The sequence below is a fragment of the Bubalus bubalis genome, chromosome 14 (assembly GCF_019923935.1).
Source record: "Bubalus bubalis isolate 160015118507 breed Murrah chromosome 14, NDDB_SH_1, whole genome shotgun sequence".
NCBI lineage: Eukaryota > Metazoa > Chordata > Mammalia > Artiodactyla > Bovidae > Bubalus > Bubalus bubalis.
In genome coordinates this window covers 67,128,572-67,140,819 of record NC_059170.1, presented here as the reverse complement: position 1 = coordinate 67,140,819, position 12,248 = coordinate 67,128,572, and the positions used below count along the sequence as shown (strand labels likewise).

General features: G+C 41.1%; 1 protein-coding gene across 8 annotated transcripts in view; it reads left to right on the top strand.

Moving 5' to 3' along the window:
* Positions 1 to 11,868, top strand: part of DHTKD1 (dehydrogenase E1 and transketolase domain containing 1) — a 41,117-nt gene extending 29,249 nt beyond the window's left edge. For 3 of the 8 annotated variants that reach the window (XM_006077743.4, XM_025264486.3, XM_006077741.4), the window contains 6 exons: positions 267 to 373; positions 2,570 to 2,734; positions 6,260 to 6,342; positions 6,837 to 7,006; positions 8,668 to 8,753; positions 9,840 to 11,868. In XM_006077743.4, coding sequence (XP_006077805.3) covers positions 267 to 373; positions 2,570 to 2,734; positions 6,260 to 6,342; positions 6,837 to 7,006; positions 8,668 to 8,753; positions 9,840 to 9,944 — 716 coding nt within the window. In that variant the 3' untranslated portion in view covers positions 9,945 to 11,868. Of the gene's footprint in view, positions 1 to 266; positions 374 to 2,569; positions 2,735 to 6,259; positions 6,412 to 6,836; positions 7,007 to 8,667; positions 8,754 to 9,839 lie in introns of those variants that run through there. The other 5 variants (XM_006077742.4, XM_045162721.1, XM_045162722.1 and 2 more) reach the window with 5 other exon arrangements.
* Positions 11,869 to 12,248: the final 380 nt, after the last annotated feature.

Genomic DNA, 12,248 nt, shown 5'->3' with positions numbered 1-12,248 from the left:
TTTCCTCCTAAGGAGAAAGCACGTGCATTGAAAATGGTTTTGAGGGGGTCCAGCAGCAGGAAATGGCAACCCACTCCAGTGTTCTTGCCTGGAGGATCCCAGGGACGGGGGAGCCTGGTGGGCTGCCGTCTATGGGGTCATGCAGAGTTGGACACGACTGAAGCGACTCAGCAGCAGCAGCAAACTAACAGGTGTCTTCCTGCCCAGTCACCTAGGGTGGTCTGGCACCTGCATTGCAGATTCTCACGCCCACCGCTGCTTTACAGGCGAGGCCAAGTGGCTCCTCCAGAGCGGCATCGTGGTCCTCCTTCCTCACGGGTACGACGGGGCTGGACCGGAGCACTCATCTTGTCGAATAGAGCGTTTCTTGCAGGTATGTCCACTGCCTTCTAGATTCCAAGGAATGTTTTCCCTGCTTCCTGCTGCTAAGTCGCTTCAGTCATGTCTGACTCTGTGTGACCCCATAGACGGCAGCCCACCAGGCCCCACCGTCCCTGGGATTCTCCAGGCAAGAACACTGGAGTGGATTGCCATTTCCTCCTCCAATGCATGAAAGTTAAAAGTGAAAGTGAAGTCGCCCAGTCATGTCCGACTCCTAGCGACTCCATGGACTGCAGCCTACCAGGCTCCTCCATCCATGGGATTTTCCAGGCAAGAGTACTGGAGTGGGTTGCCATTGCCTTCTCCGTCCCTGCTTCCTAGGTGCTCTGAAATAGAACTGCCTCCTGCAGACACTCCTGAATGTGAACCTTGGACTGTAAGACATCCTAGTATTTGAATGAAACAGATCTAATGCAATGTCAGTCAATATTTCTTGGAATACAATGCTTCAAGCATGTTAGTATCATAATTTCATGGCAGTGAAAGTTCTTCTTATGCAGCAAATATCAGTAGCTTCTGAGTCAAGCTGTTCATTGAAATCATCTAAGGAGCCTTTTATAAACAGAGATACAGGGACCAAGGGCTTCCCAGGTGGCTCAGTGGTAAAGAATCTTCCTGCCAATGCAGGAGTCACAAGAGATGAAGGTTCTGTCCCTAAGCTGGGAAGACCCTCTGGTAGAGGAAATGGCAACCCACTCCAGTATTCTTGCCTGGAAAATCCCATGGACAGAGCTGCCTGGTGGGCTGCAGTCCATGGGGTCGCAAAGAGTCAGATGTGACTGAGTGACTGAGCACACATGCAGGCATTAGGACCAAGCTGAGATCCAAGAAGTGATAGTATTTTTATAAAATGATTCATGACTGTTAAAAATTTGAAGTAACAACCCAGAAATTACCATTATCTTTTGGTAAGAATCATTACCAATGCCACTTAATGCATATTACTTCCTAATATTTTATTATAAAAAATTTCAAGCATAAAGAAAAGGTGGAAAAATTTTACAGAGAATATTCATATGCCCACTTGCTACATTCTGCCATTAATATCTTATTTTAATGTTTTATCATGTATCTATTCATCCATCATTCCTCTATCTGTAAATCCATGTAATTTTTGCATGTATTTGAAAGTAAAGGAAAATGTCAGTACACATCGCCCTAAGTATGTGCATATCAGTTATTATCTTAGCATGCATGCAGATAAAATATATATAAAGGTGATACACAGGTAGATAAAACAGTAGATAGATAAATGCATATAACTGTTTGGTTGGTAAAGACAGATAAATAATTTCATAAAAATTAGATTACAGAAATAAATTGCAAGTAAATTAAAAGAATTGAATATGAAATACAAAACTGTAATTTTTCAAAGAAGTTTAGGAAATGAGTACGCAAAAGATACAATTTGGGAGTCATCAGTTTTGTTGTTGTTTTTGGGCATGCAGCCCGGCTTTTAGGATCTTAGTTACCTGACCAGGGATCAAACCCAGGCCCTAGCAGTGAAAGCACCAAGTACTAACTGATAAACTGCCAGGGAATTCCTCTCCACTGCTTTTTGACTGAGGTTAGAAGACATGCCTCCACTTTCTGTCCCAGCAGAGTCTTCTGAGAGTTCATTCCTCATCCTCAGCATTTCAACTTCGTTAGCTGTTTTTATTCTTGTCTATAAAACAAACTATCCTTGCATTTATTTCATCAGGAGAGTAAGATTCAGACAGTGCATCCTTCCAACATATTCACTCCACAGGCATCAAAATCTGTATTTTTCAAAAAGTCCCTTCCAGATGCTTCTTTTTTAAATTTTAATTATTTTTGGCCATGCCACACAGCTTGTGGGATATTAATACCCCAAGCAGGGATTGAACCTGTGCCCTAAACAGTGAAAGCACCGAGTCCTGACCACTGGATCATCGGGGATTTCCCCCTCTTAAGATGCTTCTTGCAGCCCACCGTGTTTGGAAAGAACCACGTTAGAACACACAGACTCAGCAGATGGGAGCCATCAGGCCTCTCCTGGTGAATTCTTCACGGGTCATACATTTACCTTCTGGTCTTCTTCTGTGAGGAAGAGACACATCTCCTCTCCATCTCGTGGAGATGCCTGGTTTCCCTTAGCATAGCCTGTGCCCTTAGGATGGAGTGAGCTGACTTGACTGTCGGCTCCTTCCTCTCACTTCCCTCCCAGATGTGTGACAGCACAGAGGAGGGTGTGGATGGGGACACTGTGAACATGTGCGTGGCTCACCCCACCACGCCCGCCCAGTACTTCCACCTGCTCCGGAGACAGATGATTCGGAACTTCAGGAAGCCCCTCATCCTTGCTTCTCCGAAGACACTGCTCAGACTCCCCGTAAGTAGAAAAAGCTGAAAGCTGGCTTGTCAGTCTTTCTCCTCTGGCCATATTTTCCTCTGCATTTCCCTCTCTTGTATATCTGGTTACAGTTCTAAATAATAGAAGTGTCTCTTTAGTTTTAGTTGGTCATACTGCTGTGTCTCTCTTTTTTTAACCTTTCAAGAATAACTAGAAATCCAGGTCGCTTGCAGTTTCATTGTTGTGAAGGACAGGCATAGCAGATATTATCACCCTGGAATCCCAGCCTGAGCAGAAATAATCTTTTAGAAAACATTTCAAAGTCCAAATGGTGTCAGCACTGCTATGTTTATAGTCACAAGTTGGGAATTTAAAGTACTTTGATGAAAACAAGTGGTTTTATTCATTGACTTGGTGTATGTGTGTGTAGCAGAGTTTTATTAAAGTGAAAAGGGACAGAGAAAGGTTCTGACATAGACATCAGAAGGGGGATGGAGAGTGCCCCCTTACTGACTTTTATTTAGACTTTTTTGGTGAAATGATTTATCACAGGTAGACTCCCTTTCAAACATTGCAACAATATAAATTATCTACTTCCTGGCTTCACAAGGGTACATTTTCTCTTGATTTACCCTAAGTGTTAAGTGCACAAATGGTTTTTAAATCACACAAATATGCTAGTTTTCAAGGGGCAGAATTCCTGTGGTCACGTATGGATGTGAGAGTTGGACTGTGAAGAAGGCTGAGCGCTGAAGAATTGATGCTTTTGAACTGTGGTGTTGGAGAAGACTCTTGAGAGTCCCTTGGACTGCAAGGAGATCCAACCAGTCCATTCTGAAGGAGATCAGCCCTGGGATTTCTTTGGAAGGAATGATGCTAAAGCTGAAACTCCCGTACTTTGGCCACCTCATGTGAAGAGTTGACTCATTGGAAAAGACTCTGATGCTGGGAGGGATTGGGGGCAGGAGGAGAAGGGGACGACAGAGGATGAGATGGCTGGATGGCATCACTGACTGGATGGACGTGAGTCTGAGTGAACTCCGGGAATTGGTGATGGACAGGGAGGCCTGGCGTGCTGCAATTCACGGGGTTGCGAAGAGTCGGATACGACTGAGCGACTGAACTGAACTGAAGCATGTATTTATCCCATCTGCTATCATTTTTTTCAGTTTTGTATGAAAGTCTGAATTAGAATCAAATGTTCGTGTTTATTGGGATGCCACTGGTGAGGTGGACTATGTCGTTCAGGACTTGGCTGTACGAGACTTGTGTGCTTCTCACCAAGGTCAGAGAGTGTGTGTTTGGTGTTGAGAGAAGCTGCCAGGAATTTGGCTTCATGGTTGTCTTTTTCGGCGGTTTCCAGCATTTGGAGGGGAGTGAGGTGACCTTTGCTCTCACTGTTAGTTGTGGGCACTGGAGCTCTCCCAGAGTGAGCACCAGCTTATGTGTGGAGCTCCAGACACCTCACCTGTCCCAGCCCAGCCTCAGGGGTCAGTAATGAGGGAATGCTTCTCAGCTTCTTTCACCAATGGCAACAGTTTATTTGTTTGGTCTACTTGTTCTCTCTGTGAACAACCCTGTGTGTTTTGAGGTGGCTTAAGGAACATCACGGAACATTTGAGACAAGTGAATGCAATCCCTTTCTTTCTTCCATTTTTTGCTTGTTTGGTTTTTGGCCATTACATGTGGCATGCAGGATCTTAGTTCCCTGACCAGGGATTGAAACTGAGCCCCCTGCTTTGGGATCACATGGTCTTAACCACTGGACCACCAGGGAAGTCCCTTTATGCTGTCTTTCTGATGGGGCTCTCTTGACACTGATATTTGAAATATCAATGTGAAAGGGGCCAAGTCAAAATGTAAAGTTACTATAGATTATTTCTAAGAATTATATACATCTGTGATTCTTGAACACAACTTTCATTGTATCCCTAAAGTTGTCATCTGCTCCCTCTATCATACCTAAAAGGAGACTAATGATATTAAATATATTATATATATATATATATATATATGTTACTAGGTATTGAGTGAACTGTTAAAAGTTTTACTGAGAATTTCTTTTGCTGTTTGAAATTGAGAATAAGAGTTCATTTTCTGGCCCTAATGCTCCACCCCTCTCCCCAGGTCTAATATACAGTTTATTAAACAAATAAGTGAAGCCTTCCTTGGGGAACTTAAAAAATACCAACAGCTAGTCTATAGATTTTCAAATGAAAAACTATGCTTATTAAGTCATCAAATATCTTCATTAGACACGTAAGTCCTTTTGTTAGTGGAAAGTCAGCAGTACCAGTACTGAATTCTGATTTCTTCCTGAAAATTGGTACAGTGATCTAGCAGAATATAATATACACAGCCAACCCTCTCCGTGCATGGCCTACTCAGAGGTGACTTGCCATGTGGCAGACATGACTCAGAGGTACACCTGTCCAGTGGTTCCAAAACTCCACACCAGTTTGGTACATGACTCTGAACTCCAGTTCCTTTTCATTCCTGCTATAGGAAGTGGGGACTGAAAAAGGACTCTGGTTCAGAAAGGAGAAAGATTGCCTCCTGTTATGTAGCCAGAGTGTCCCCTTTACGGTTTCCCAGGTAATGCTAGTGGTAAAGAACCCACTTGCCAAGGACGGAGACTTAAGAGACTTGGGTTCAATCCCTGGGTCAGGAAGATCCCCTGGAGGAGGGCATGGCAACCTACTCCACTGTTCTTGCCTGGAGAATCCCATGGACAGAAGAGCCTAGTGGGCTACAGTCCATAGGGTCACAGAGTTGGACACAACTGAGGTACTTAGTAATAGCTAATATTATTTTTTTAGATTATATCACAATATTCCAGCATTTAGATGGCTGTCCTCAATGACCTCAACTAAATGTCATATACTCAGCTGGGACTAGACTATAAGGAAACTAACTTAGATGACAGCAGAAAAGATCAAATCCTTCACCTTGGGCTTCATCAGTTTTCTACTTTAAGTTCTTTATAAGTATTTATTTTGGGATCTTGGTTCCCTGACCAGGAATTGAAACCCAGGCCCTTGGCACTGAAAGTGCTGAGTCCTAACCACAGGACCGCCAGGCAATTCCCAACAAGTATATATTTAAATTGAGCTCAATAATAAAATTTCTTTTCACAATATCCATATATTGTTCTGATTGATGTTTATGTTTATAAATAATCATCAAAATCCTAAAGACAGAAATAATTGCACTACCTTAGCTATGCTGGCTTACAATACAAATTCTATATAGTGTTTCTGATTCCCACAGATTAAGGCAGATTTTTAATTGATAATCCAGTTGAGTCATCAAACAGAAATTCTAATTGTTAAAATTTTATCATGGCACCAGACAAAAAGGTAACCTCAGAGAAACAATTTTACCTTGAAGTATGCAGAACAGATACTTTTGAGAAAGATACTATGTTTATCAGTACATATGTTTACTTATAGCCCCAGGAGAGAATTTTGACACTAGTCCTTGGAAAGATCCCTTTTAAGTAAAAGCATCTTCAGCTCCTGTCCATTGGTTGATAGATTTGTGTCTTTTTCTCCCCCTCCTTAGGCAGCTGTATCAACTCTTCAGGAAATGGCACCAGGAACAACATTCAAACCGGTCATTGGAGATTCATCTGTGGATCCAAAAAAGTAATCTGAAGTGGAGCTCTATTTTCATACTCTGCAGTAGATTTGTGATGAGTGGGAGAACTCGTTCATGTTAAGTGAACCAAATGACCCTAATCTCTATTCTGAAACATATAAGTCCTTTAAGTCTATGGTGTAGGAGTTAGATTATGCACACAAGAGTGAATTTTAGAGTATATGTTACTAAAGGTTTCCCACTGCATAGCATGCACCCCCACTGGTTCAGAGGCAAAGCATTTCAATCTCTGTGGTCCCTCCTTTCTTCTGCTACAATTCTTACCTTAAAAAAAAAAAAATTATTTAAAAATTTTATTTTGGCTTCTCAGGTCTTAGTTGCAGCACACGGGATCTTTAGTTGCAGCAGACGAACTCTTAGTTGCAACATGTCCCCTGCATTGGGAGCATGGAGTCTCAGCACTGGACCACCAGGGCAATCCCTACAATTCTTATTTTAAGATATTTCTCCCCCACCCAATTGTCCCTTTTCTGCCCAACAGGGTTAAGAGTCTGGTGTTCTGCTGTGGCAAACATTTCTATGCCCTGATGAAGCAAAGAGAATCTTTGGAGGCCAGGAAGCATGACTTTGCTATCATCCGAATAGAAGAACTCTGTCCTTTCCCACTGGATTCGCTGCAGCAAGAGATGAGCAAATACAAACACGTTAGAGGTAAAGAGTCCTTCTTGTTCAGCTCTTTGTTTTTAAGATACCTGAAATGTATTTGGAATATCTCAAATGAAAAGCTGGTACAGGGGAAGTGAGAGTTACTAGAAAGTTGACTCTCATGGAATCTGGAGATGTGAAAATAGTTCAGCTAAAGCCAATGTCTCCATGTCTTTTCTGGTGTCCCTTTCAGTCTCCCTCCCTCTCATATGACATCTAATTTCTTGAGTTTGGAGGAATGCGTACTGTCAATGCTATACTATCATTTATGATAAATCCAGTATGATTGTAAAAGATAGGCCTTTTCAGCAAGTGGGGCTGGAATAATTGGATATCTATATGCACCCACACAGAAATTAACTCAAAGTAGATCACAGACCTAAATGTAAAGCTATAAAATTTCTAGAATAAAATGGATGAAAATTTTCGTTAACTTGGGTTAGGCAAAAAGTTCTTAGACATAATACCAAAAGCACGTTCCAGAAAAGAAAAACTGGATTTTACCAAAATGAAAAACTTATGCACTGTGAAAGGCACTGCAAAGAATATAAAAAAGACAAGCTGAAAGCTAGGAGAAAATATTTTTAAATATTATACGTATCTGACAAAGGAATCTCCAGAATGTTTAAAGGGCTCAGAAAACTCAACAGTGAGAAAACGTATAATCCAGTTTTTCAAAAGGTGCAAAAGAATTAACTGGCATTTTACCAAAGAACCACATGGCAAATAACCATATGAAAAGATCCTTAACATAAATCAGTGATAGAGAAATGCAAATTAAGCTAAAGTGAGATATGACTACATACCAATTCAAATGACTAAAAGGGAAACAAAACAATATGAAGGACTGATAAGGATGCAGGGAAACTGGTACCCTCAATCACTGCTGGTGGGGATACAGACTGGTCCATCCAGTCACTCTGGAAAACAGTTTGTCAGTTTCTCATGCAGTTACACACAGAGTTACTGTACCACCCAGCAGTCCCACTCCTAGGTATTTACCCAAGAGAAAGGAAAAATCCGTGTGTGAATGTCAATAGCAGCTCAATTCATAATTGCCCCAAACTGGAAATGATTCGAACATCCTTCAACTGGTGAATGAAGATACAATCTCTTTGTGCATCCCTACAATATCTTAATCCTCAGCAATGAAAGAGAGTGAACTATTGTGGCTGGCAAAATCACCGATGGATTTTGCTAATTCATGGAAGCCAGACCCAAAAGGCTGGCTGTGTGATTCCATTTATCTGCTTGATCTGGAAAAGGCAGAACTTTGTGGATAGAGAAAAGATCAGTGATTGCTGGAGGCTAGGGGTGGGAGGAAGGGTTGAGTATAAAGGACAGAATGAGGGGATATTTGGGATTGAGAGGATTGTTCTATATCATTGTGGTGATGTGGTGATGGTGATGGATATATGACTATGCATTTCTCAAAAAAAAAAGATAACACTGTGCCATATTAGAAAGGTATGTATTGAGGATATATGTGTATGTTTGTATGTATGTGCATATATATATATGTATATGTATGTATATATACATATATAGATAGCATGTATGGTATGTGAATGTATGTGCACATACATACATATTGTGTGTTTTTGTGTGTGTAGTATGTTGTATATACATTTACTCGCTGTACTGAGATGAAATTTCTTCTATTATAGATGTTATCTGGAGTCAGGAGGAGCCTCAGAACATGGGTCCTTGGTTTTTTGTTTCTCCAAGGTTTGAGAAGCAACTGGCCTGCAAGGTAACAGCTCTTCCTTGCAGTGTTTTGTGTGTGTCCCATTTCCTCTGGAGTGCCAACAAATAGGTTTATCCCCTATTATGAGTCCAAAGTTCCATAAAGATAAACTAAAATATAAAATCTAGTTTTAGGCTCCTCTTTCAGACTAAACTTCTGAGTGTTCAGCAAGTTGTGTATGTGTACCTACTAGTATTATGTTAAAAAAACAAAACAAAAACATTGATTATACTCAAAAAGGTAGAAGACCTACCTGTTGGCTACCTTTCCCATTAGCCTACTCAGCATTCTCGTCCCAAAGATTAGTAACCAAGCCCCAGGGGAGGAGAGCCATGAGCTGGCTTGTTTTACAATAACACTTATTCCAGGCCCACCTGCAAGGCTGGTAAACATCAAAGGCCAAGTTCTTAGTTATGTTTTAGGAAGATAAACACAAGAGAAGAACAATCATGCTTGCTTCTGTTTGTCTTTCTATTCTGCTTTGTTTAGAACTCAAGTTACTTGATATCAGCTTCAGTTCAGTTCAGTCGCTCAGTCATGTCCCACTCTTTGCAACCCCATGAACTGCAGCACGCCAGGCCTTCCTGTCCATCACCAACTCCTGGAGTTTACCGAAACTCAAGTCCATTGAGTCGGTGATGCCATCCAACCATCTCATCCTCTGTCGTCCCCTTCTCCTCCTGCCCTCAATCTTTCCCAGCATCAGGATCTTTTCAAATGAGTCAGCTCCTGGTATCAGGTGGCCAAAGGATTGGAGTTTCAGCTTCAACATCAGGTATCAGCGTACCAGGCTCCAATCATTTTCACCTGTGAATAGTTCTAAATTAGAAAACCCTACAGCTAAAACCAAGTAACAGTTACCTAAGAACAGGAGAAATTCCTGAATGTGTTTCATCTTCTCATGCCTGGAATTTAGTTTTCAGTTGTGACATAGATCTCCCTGTAATCTAGTTTATGTCACTCATTACTTTCTAAAAGGGTGATTTATGGTTAAACAACTTAAGAGAAATACAATTCGTGTCCCTGGGCAAGCTAAGCAGAGGTCTGATTGAGTTCAAATGTCATTTTATTTCTTTTCTGTTTCCACAATAGCTCCGTCTTGTGAGCCGACCCGCGTTGCCTGTACCGGCTGTGGGAATCGGCACCGTTCACCTACAGCAGCATGAAGAAATCCTCACTAAGACCTTCAACCCATGATGTCCTTTGAAGAAATACTACTTCCTTGTAAGAAAACTGCCATAAAAAGAAAGGCTTGTCTCCTCCACTTGCTAGGTACCATGAAAAGATTGTATTGCTAGAAGACATTGAGACTGGTGAGGGTGGAGTAGAGGTAAATCTAGAATACATGGAACAGCCAAAGGAGTTGTTCTTTGAGACATGAATCCCACAAGTCACTTTCCTGCTTAAATGTGTCATATGTTAGTTATATTGTTTTAGATCAGAGTGAGTTGTAGAACTGGGTCCTGAACCAGATGTCTTTAGACTCTCCTCTTTCTAATTAACTGTATGTACCCAGGAAAAGTTCTTGAGCATGAATTTATTGCTTCAAGAATCCCATGGACAGAGGAGCCTGGGGGGCTATAGTCCCTAGGGTCACAAAGAGCTGGACATGACTGAAGTGACTTGCAATTTTCTTTTTTGGGGTTGATCAGGTCACTATTGAAACACAACACACATGCCAGGGGAAGTCCAAGGACAGCTCTGGAACAGGGGAAGACCCCAACAGTTCCCTATACACGTACACCCAGGCATATAGTGTGAGCCAGGGTCCCACTGCTGTGTTTCCTCCAGATTTTCTTAATGCGTGTCACTTTCATGAATCTTCCCTTCTTTATTCAAAGTCCTTGAGTACCTATATTTTAATTTTATGTCATCTCTGGTGCTGCTTTCCAGCCACTGTGAAAAATGTTTTATCAAACACTACAGCAAAACTGTATTATTCCTGATTTGTGTTCTTCAGGATCACTATTTTACCCATTATCCTTAAGTATTAAATACAAACTATTAAATACAAACCTCTGGGTGTAGGATCCTTAGCACATTATTATTGAATTGTAGCTACAGTGAAATTGATTGGTGGTCTACTTTGCCATAGTATCTTTTTTGTCCCCTTAATTATTCTTGCCGCAATACCTTAATATTTTTAATTAACTCTGGGCGGTGTCTGATATGGGGATTTCATCCACTGGTTGATCAGCCTCACCTCTAAAAGTCCCTGCTGTCATATGATGTATATTTGTGGCACTTAAGGATCACTTTGATAGCGGGAACTTCTCAGTGTTAGGTGCTTCAGGGACTTCTAGAGATCACCAATCTATTGCCTTATTCGGAAATTGTGCTTAGTACTGGAGAGTATAACTAAACATCAGCAAACTTCCTAGCTTTATATGGCTTGGTGCTGCAGAAACCACCATATACCATTCTTGTGCCATAAAACTGTTTTCTCAGAAATGGGAGAGTACCTGAAGCCCTGGAATACCCTCTCCACTTTTACTGGCAACTGTCAGTGTCTTTTAGAATCAATGTATAGGTTGTTCGGGCCACAGCAGTAGATTAGTGATTCACATCATAAATCATGTAACTTAGTACCATGAATGTCAACCAATAAAATCACAAGGATCTATTTAATAAGAATGGTTATCAATGTTGTATATTAAACTAGAAAAAAAAATAAAAGCACAGGGTCATCTTTTTTTCAGATCTCTTGATTTCTTGAGTTAAAATATTTCAAAAGTCTAAGCACAAAATTAGATGAAAGACTAGAGTTTTTTTAATTTAGATCTTTCCAAATGTCTCAACTTTACACCTCCCAAGTCTGTTTCTTGTTAATCTCCAAGTTGAGCCATGAGATATATCTTCTGTATCTTAACCTTCTTACTCTCAATCATCACTGCAACATGCCTTATTATTTTGAATTACCTTGCAGGTAGGGACTGTTAGTTCTCCGTAGCAAGATGCCAAACCAGTTAATTTTGGAAGACTTTTTATTAAAGTATATTACTTTAGCGTTGCTCCCCTGCATCTTCTCTGACTCATATGAAGAACCAGCTATAATGGAACAAAAATAAGAAATGATCCTGTAAGAGTAGAATGGTGTTTCCTCAATAAATAGTTTATTGAACACCTGTTGCAATATGGCGTTTTTCTTGACATTAGAAACACTTGCAAGTTAAAGATAAACCGTGTTGTTCATTGTCCTCGTTAAGAAGTAGGAGGAACTAAAATTTGGGTTAGCAGATTGCTAAGATTATCTGCTTTCCTTTACACTATGCAGTCCACCAAGGGACAAAAGAGACTAGACAAGGCAGACAGGGATTTGGGGCGGGGGTGTGGGGGTGGGGGCGCTATTCAGTGGTTAAAACTCCGCATTCCAAGGCAGGGGGCGATGTTCCATGTATGGTTGGGGAATTGAGATCCCTCAAGCTGCTCAGGAAGGCCATAGTAGAGAGTGAAAAGTTCACAAGCTATTAACTACAGACAAATTTCTGAAAACGCCCCAGC